At 44.8% G+C, this 8,376-nt stretch overlaps 1 protein-coding gene across 2 annotated transcripts in view; it reads right to left on the bottom strand.

The window, feature by feature from the left end:
- Window positions 1-7: 7 nt before the first annotated feature.
- dlgap4a (discs, large (Drosophila) homolog-associated protein 4a) overlaps window positions 8-8,376 on the bottom strand; it is a 48,356-nt gene continuing 39,987 nt past the window's right edge. For both annotated transcript variants that reach the window (XM_008319506.3, XM_008319507.3), the window contains exons 6-11: window positions 3,748-4,166; window positions 3,551-3,648; window positions 1,977-2,404; window positions 1,558-1,649; window positions 1,200-1,352; window positions 8-802 (exon numbers count right to left, since the gene is read on the bottom strand). In XM_008319506.3, coding sequence (XP_008317728.1) covers window positions 578-802; window positions 1,200-1,352; window positions 1,558-1,649; window positions 1,977-2,404; window positions 3,551-3,648; window positions 3,748-4,166 — 1,415 coding nt within the window. In that variant the 3' untranslated portion in view covers window positions 8-577. The remainder of the gene's footprint in view (window positions 803-1,199; window positions 1,353-1,557; window positions 1,650-1,976; window positions 2,405-3,550; window positions 3,649-3,747; window positions 4,167-8,376) is intronic.

Genomic DNA, 8,376 nt, shown 5'->3' with positions numbered 1-8,376 from the left:
GCCCCCCTCCCCTGCCAGATCCTCACACAGTAACGTGTACACACCACACCCAGCAGGTGGCAGCCCAGTACAAGCAGAGAACAGGAAGACTCTGTGGACAGTGAGTACACCTGCATGTGTGTGTCCTGAGTGTGTGTCTGAGTGTGTATGTGTGTATTTGTGCGTGTATGTGTGTGTGTATGGGTGTGTGTTGGTGAACCAGTAGACTGGAATACCAGGGTACAAAGTACTGAAGTAGTACTTACTGGAGATACTTGCACATTTAAGACAGTCTGTATATACGTACTTCAGGAGATAAAAACTCTACTCATGTCCATGGTTACAATGACAATAATAGTACTGAACGTCCGTCCCCCTGCTGGGAGGTTTAGAAACTGCATTACTCTGAAGGGAGCGTGTCCGTGCCCTGTGATGCCCAAATATGTCCCGCCGTTGGCGGCCGCGCTGCTGTGAGGAATCGGCTCGTGTTCATATATGTGTGTGTGTGTGTGCGTGTGTGTGTGTCTCAGCTTCGTTGTTCCGTCAGTGAGTGTTTGACTCCAGTCAGAGTTTTCGTGGATTGTTGGGAATGGTTCACTCAGAGGCGAGTCTGGGCCTCGGGGACGTAGATTTCAATGCTGTCAGCGCTTTCTGTGGCCGAGTTCTGCCGAACCGACGCCGCCTTCTTTGCTGCCATCAGCCGTTTCCGAGCTTCCTGTCGCTGCTTGTCCACGGCCGAGTCCACGCTCCTGTCCTTCCCCGCTGACAGTTTGGGTTTGGACTGCTTCTTTGGCACGGATGATGGAGTATGTTTGATGTCGTCCTGAACAAAAAAAAAAACAACAAAGAAGAGTTGGTGTAAACAACAATGGTTGATAAAAAAATATCGATACACTGAAATATTGCGATATTTTGTTTAAATGACATCGTATCGATTTTCTTAATCACTGTATGAATTTGGAACGAGGTGTGAAAAAGGCCGATGTCAATCCATACATTACAATGAATCGACTGTAATTTCTATTGACGCCACTAGATGGCGGCAGACATCACATGTGCCAAATGTATCTTTGAAAGTTTAGGTTTATTCTTGTACATTTTATTTATATTAATCCACCCATTATTCTACATCCACCCAACACTGAACCCACCTTTGCCCCCCTCTCTGCCCCCCTCTGATTTAGACTCTAATGTCATTGGATGAGTTCTGTAAACGTCACCTTCTTTTCTGACTTCTCTGGGATCTGCCAGTTGTTGGCCTTCAGTTGGTAGAGCTCATCGAACTTCATACTTATGTCTTCTATTGAGAGCTGGAGCAGATCCCAGAACCCGGCCAGGTCCTGTGCTGTTGGCCGTGGGTTGGCGTCCAAGTTCTGGAGATACGGAGGAAAAACAAAAAACAAAAAAAAAAAAGGAACAGAACAAAGAGACGTTAGATAGAGAGATTTGACCAAAATTTAGAAGAAAGTTCAAGAATCCTATATTTGTAATTTTTTTTTTTGGTAAATTTAATTGAATAAAAAAATCCATTTAACACCTGTAATTTGCAGACATTGCAGGGAAAATGAAGCCACTCACCAAGTTTTCATTACACAACCCTCTGAACTGCTCAAACTTCTGTGACATGAGGAGCTGAGCGCTGCCCACTGCACTGCGGATCGTCCCCAAAACTGCAAAAAAAAAAAAAAAAAAAAAAAAAGAGAAGGTGATGAGTCGCGTCCTAAAGCAAAAACAGGGCTCACCAAATGGATTTTTCTTTGTTTCTGGACAGACATAAAATGTCTAAGAGCCTCACATAAAATGAAATAAAATAAAATAAAAATCACATTTTTGTCTAACAATATTATATGATGTTTATTTGGAATGTGAGTCTGATTGGACGATACTGGACTAGTACTACAGTATTACAGTGAGTACTGTAGTACGACCCTGGTTCATGCTTTTCCTGATGTAAAACAGAGTGAGCAGGATGTAAACGTTGTGAGTGCGTCGCTCACCCTCCTCTGACAGCTTGTTGTCTTTGGTCTCCTGCTCCATCTGTTGACACCAGCCCTCCATGCGGCCCGTTTCCGCCTGCAGCAGCTTCAGAAACCAGTTTCCGTCCCGGAGACAGGCCGGTGTGCCCGTGTGAGGGCCATCGCCGTGGGTGCTGCCGTTCCCCGTCTCCAGGCTGGGGTCCGGCGGCGGCAGCGAGGACGGATCCAGGGCCGGGTCCAGGGACTGAGGCGGTGACGTGGACGTCCTGGACGGGGCTGAGGTGTGTTTGAGAGAAAGCTGTTCCATGGCTTTGTCCTGTCCGTTGGACGCGGTGGAGTTGACCGTTTGGCTGTTGGTGCAGTTGACTGTTTTGTTGTCCACGTCCTGGAGCTCCTGAGGTTCACTCTCAGTGTTTTGTCTGGAGGCCATGCTGCTGTCCCGGCTGAGACTGAGGCAGAGACAGAGACATGAATAAACAACAGGTCCTGATCAATACGTAATGGAGTCGTGCAGCGTCAACATATTCTGCAGAAACTAAAAAAAGGCAGAAGAAGTGAAGAGCAGCAGCAGCAGCGGCAGCAGCAATGTCAGAAAGACAGAAGTGAAAGAAAAAAAAAAACGGAAACCAAGGACAGGACAGCAGGTGTTCAGGTCACAGATGACAAAAAGAAAGTAGAAACTGTCAAGTGAGTGAAACGAAGGACAAATAAAATGTCCAGCAGAGACTCCGATGGACAGTTCACGGTACTGCAGTTAAAGGAAGCGTAAAAGAACATCTGTTGGAGGATCTGCTGCTGTCGTTCTGCCAGAGTCACTGCTGCGGCAGAGGAAACCTGAACCGCACTCTGACCCAGATCAGTGCTCACTACATTAACTCATGCCATTATTTATTTGCAGTATCAATATACAAGTTTACTCCGTAGAGTGTAGTAATCTTCTGAAGAATACAGTATCTGGTGATTTTCCTCTGTCGTTGCTTTTTAAATCCAAATCTGCCTCGTGTTTCACTGAGGTCGTGATGTTTGTAGTTTGACGGTGTTGACGCAGACACACCTTCACAGCAGACGTGCTGCAGCAGGTACCAACCTGGGCTCCAGAATATTCAGAATATCAGGGCTTTACGCCTACTTTTGTCTTTGCTGATTCAACTGAATTTACACATTATTATTGAAGGCCGATAATTGAAGTTTTTTGGTCAGGATTATTTGTATTTTCGATTCAGATTTAAAATAAAAAATATTGATGTAAGTGAGTATAAGAGTTTTTCGTTCCTGTGAGAGCTGCAGCAGTCATAGCGTAGCGGTTAGCATGACTGACTTGCACAGAGAGGGCAGAGAGTCCTGGGTTCAATTTTCACCGCCATCTCCTGTCACCCATAGTTTGTGTCTGTGAATTTAGCTCCAGTGAGCAACAGATTTCTCAAAATATCAGCAGTAAAACTGCAGTAACGTGTATTTGAACCCCCTGAGAAACAGTCGGGTCCGAACAGTGAAAACAAACAGCCTCCAGACCGGAGCACACGGCCAGTGAACCTGAAACCATTAGCTTCAGCGTCCGGGCTAATGTATACTTAAAAGGCGGGCGTTCTACTTACGGCCTGCCGTTCTCCACTTGGACTCCAATTGACTGAAATTTTAAAGGAGCAGTCAGTGATGGTTTTTCCTCTCTGGAGGTCGGAAGAACGCAATCCACCTGAGAAGAACCATAAAAACGGTGATCCACCATTTAAAATTAAAAAAAAAAGAAAAAAAGACACAGACAGTTCACACACAACAAACAGACAAATCTCACCTGAATTCCGATGGAGGACAGTTTCCTCTTTGGTGCAGTAGGGGGCTGATCTAAGGTGACCCTGGGGATCACAATGTCATTTTGGGGCTGCGTCAACGTAGAAGTGCTAGCTGTGGTGACGGTAATAGTCGGGGGCAGGTCACGCGGAGCCGGAACAGGAGGTACGGCGCCTGCGGTGGTTGCGGCGGGAACAGCAACCGGTGGCGGCTGGGCGCCCTTGGCCAGGCTGCCTGTGCGGATGCTGCACAGACTGTCGGAGGAGTTGCTGCACCCCGATTGGCTGTTGGCCTCACTGCCGCGGTCCTGCTCGTCAAGGTACGTGTCTTGGGCCGATTCGGTGCTGCTCTGCAGCGTCACTGAGATGAGCGGCTTGGAAGTGGTGCGGGGCGGGACCGGGGGAGGAGCCCGTCTGAGGCTGCCTGTGGGTCACGGAAGTGACAAAGAAATTTCAGCATAAAATTTTTTTTTTGACACAAATCATTTTCCTATTTGCACCTGTTAGGTCTTCAAAGGTGTGACCTCTGCTGCCTGTACCTGGAGCTACTGTACCTACAGCTAACCTGCTTCTTGTCGTGTTTCCACTGACACCAGTCGGTCTCCAGGGACCAAAACAACTCTCCTCTGTGGTCAGAGTTATTTAAGGAACTAAAATGTCCTTCATCTGCCGCCGTGTTTACACACGTCCTAGAAATCTCCAGAAATCAATTCGATGTTACGTAACATTACCAGATGCACCAAATATTAACAGAAGGACCTGGAGGACAAAGAAAAACCCTCTGGAGAATAAATACATATCTACTGTCCATAAATCCATTTACTACTTCATTCTTCTCAGTGTTTTATTTATGAATAAAACTGAAGAAGAATCTTGGATCTTTTAGTGGAAGTGGAAGCCAACGTTTTTTGTACCAAAGGTCGGTATCAGCCGTTATGGATCAGTAACACTGTGTCGTCATTGACGGATCATTCAATTTTCAAAATAAAACATATTTTAGACTTTATTCTGTTCAAGTATCAGTGTCTGAATCTGAATGAACTGTTGTTTTAAATTCACAAAATCGTTGTCCTTTCGTTTTCTGGTCGTGTTTTTGAGGATCCCGGTTGGAGTTCCTGTCACCTGATCTGTCTTCAGCTCGTCTGTTCAGGTTTATTGAGGTTTACAGCTTCTTCTTCTGTTGCATTACCGTCAGTGACTCTTTTCAACAGAACAGACAAAAGCTCTTAAGAATGTACATGACTGCTGACGCGCTAACAAAAGACCTCACACTCTGACACAGATATCTGAGCCTCTGACCTTAAAAATCAGAACTAAATCATCAACCGGGTTCCTTCAGCTTCAGGTTGGAGACATCGTACATATATTAAGATTTTAAGGCCAGTCGGAGTGAAATTTAGGACCAACAATAAGTTCAACTTTGAGTCGATCAATCCAACTTTTGCTACATTTGCTAAACCCACCGTACTGGTGGCGTGTAGCTTCACGAAAGGCTTTAGATCTCAGGTAGGAATGTCCGATATCAACTTATATCTGATATCCGACATCCAATATGCCGATATTGTTCGAACACTTAATTCCCAATTCCGATTTAAACCGATACCGATATATGCAGCTGATTTGGCCCCAAACCTGAGGTGAACGTCTCAGGACCCTACAAGTGATTCCAGCATATTTGGTGAAACCATTATCCAGGGAAAAACTGATTCTTACAGATGTTACATAATATCAGCCGATAATAACAGTTGGCTGGTATTATGTCCCTAATCTTTGGATTTTTTAATGACCTTTTTCAAATAAAACATGACTAAATCCTCATTATTGTGTCCTGGTATTCTTTAGACTTTGGGACAACAGAGTTTTAGACATTTTTAATGCCATTCAAGGCCTTAAATTTAGCTCAAGAAATTCAATGCCTTTTCAGACCGACTCAGCATCCGTGGGAAGACTGCATTATGGACCAACTGAAAAGCACCGGTCCCTCCTTTCCAGTCATAGGGATTGTGGTGGATGATGCATAGTTACTCCAGTAAAACAGGGGAAAGCACAGAAACCCACAGGCTCTCTTCAAGAATCTACGGTGGTTGTGGGTGGAAAACTGCTTTTCAAACCCTGGTCTTACTGGCACACGAAAAAGAGAATCGCTAAACACACAATACTCGCGTTTGGTTAAGGTGTCTGCAAACGCAGCACATGTGTGTGTGTGTGTGTGTGTGTCGTTAACAGTAGCCGACAGAGCAGATCATTCAACAAGCGTTTTATTTTCTCTCCAGACGAGGTTCTAATCTCAACAGCAACTAAACACCGTATAATTGTGAGGGCGCAGCACGCCTGCCGTCAGACCGTGAGTCACGGCACCAGCCAAGCCGGGATTAAATCCCACCTCCACACACAAACAAGGCGGCGGAATCTGCGCCTCGCGGTTCACGGGTCGGTCTTGAGGCCCCGACTCGCCGTGGAAAACACATCCAGCCGACCAGAGAACGCTCAGCGTGAAAGAATGAGACAGTTTCCTGTGGCGCTAATTCCACAGATGCGTGACATTCCCAACGCTGATGTGTCTTATTACAGCCCACGTGTTAACACATCCACACCACTGCACACCCTGTCACCAGCACCGGGGTTAGAAAACCCATTCACACACACACACACACACACGCAGTGTTTAACAGCAGACACCAACCGTCGACCACACACACGTTGGCCCCACCACGGAACAACTAACGAGCTGGGGGACATTAATCATAATAAAGTGGCCTAATTGCAGTTTGTCAAATTTCGCAGCTTTATTGCGATACGTGTAGAACGAGCGTCCCGGCTCAGAGGGACGGTAAATCACACCGAGGATTTACCAGCTCACTGAAACACAGCCCAGTGTTTCTGCCAGGGAGTTTTTTTTAAGAAGCAAAGGCAGAGGCAGAGGCAGCCCCCCCCACCCCGTTCCTGCCTGTCACCTGTCTTATATGGTAATAAGATTTATTTTTACCTGGATATACACACACACAAACACACACAAAAAATACACATCAAACAAGTGCAGGGAGATTTAGTTCCAACTAAAATGTTCAGAATTCAGAGATAAATTCAGAATAAAAAACACGAGCTTTGGTTTAAATTCACAAATATGTTGGTAAATTTGGAGTCATTTAACTAAATCTATAAACTCAGATCTCTGTAGAACCCAGTGTTGTTAATGTAATCATCATGTGTCATTACATGACATCACGACTGTCTATATTTCTCTTACAAAAACGTGATTCTGTTTCAGTTCATTCATTCATTACCAAATGGAAGCCAACTTCACTGCAGAGAAAGTTGACTGATAAACACAGTCTGAGAGACTTTAAGATGATCGGGGGCCTGTCACAAATGGAGCAGCGGAAGTAGAAAACAACAAGCAAGAAAATGTCAATATAAAGCTAACGGCATGCTAGAGAAAAAGAGCTAAAACGAGGAGAAAAAAACAAAAAAAACGGCTCTTAAATCTGACATCTTAAATCACATGACAAGTTGAAGTGATGTAAACAACGGTAGTTCAATGCACATAATTGCTTAAGGTGCCGTAAGTACCGACATAAGACACATGACAGGATGGTGATGTAAATGCTAGCTAATCACCGGGGGTTTTTTTTTGCAACAATCAAGCCATTTATCGCAAAGTTAGGGCCAGAAAAAAAGGGTCGCGACTCACTTAATGTATCTCACACACTCAAAACACACCTACAAAACCATGCGTGGCGTGTCCTCAGCTCCAGCTTCACACCTTAACGCTGCTGTCCACACCACTATAATGACTACACGTGTACAAATGACCCCGGCTATGAAGACTATGTAGCCTCTGTGCCTGGATGTTACGAGGCTCCGTCAGCAGCTCTGTCTGTGGGGGATCAAATGACCACTAATGGACTCTCCGCAGCAGGCCGCCGCTGAAGTGGACATGACTATTTAAAGCACATTAACGATTAAAACTAGAAATTGTTGACAAGAGATTTTAGGACCTTTGTCTGTTCTTTTTCATCAACTTTTTTTTCCCCCTCAATCTATTCGATTTTAGTCTATGTTAACATTTAAAATGAAAGCGCACAAATAGCTCGTTCAGCATTTGTGGATCTGAAAGTATGTGGAAACCAAGACATGAGCCAAGTATCGTAAAAAGAAGAGAGAGGGTTATTAGCTCCAAAGTTAGCAATTGTAAAATAATTAGACCATCACAAATGGCCGAGCGAGAGTACTGCCAGACAAATTAAACACTTAAGCCGTAGTATAGAAATACTGTGTACTTATGTATGACAAATAAGTATATGTCAGTTGGGCGAATCAACCTCTGCAGATTTGCTCCGTCTTCCGACCTTCTACTTAGTTTCTAACTTTAACTTAAAACCTCTTCTACAGTATTTAATTTGTGCGTTTTCGCAGGTCAGTCAGTAACATCCTCGTTATGTAGCGGGACCTCATGGTGTTTAAACTCTAATGTGGTTGACTTTTAAAAACGATATTCTACTCTGTCCTGTTTAACCTGCAGGTGTTTTCGTCACTTCTCTGGGTTATTTACCTCACCCTTCCTTCTCCAAACACAGCCGACATCTCTAGGTCGACAGAGTTCTAGTTTGTCTTGGTTTGCAACCTTGCGTTCC

The sequence above is a fragment of the Cynoglossus semilaevis genome, chromosome 10 (genome assembly GCF_000523025.1).
Source record: "Cynoglossus semilaevis isolate Cse_v1.0 chromosome 10, Cse_v1.0, whole genome shotgun sequence".
NCBI classification, from domain to species: Eukaryota; Metazoa; Chordata; class Actinopteri; order Pleuronectiformes; family Cynoglossidae; genus Cynoglossus; species Cynoglossus semilaevis.
The sequence above is the reverse complement of the archived record's forward strand: the minus strand, read 5'-3'. Positions and strand labels throughout refer to the sequence as shown.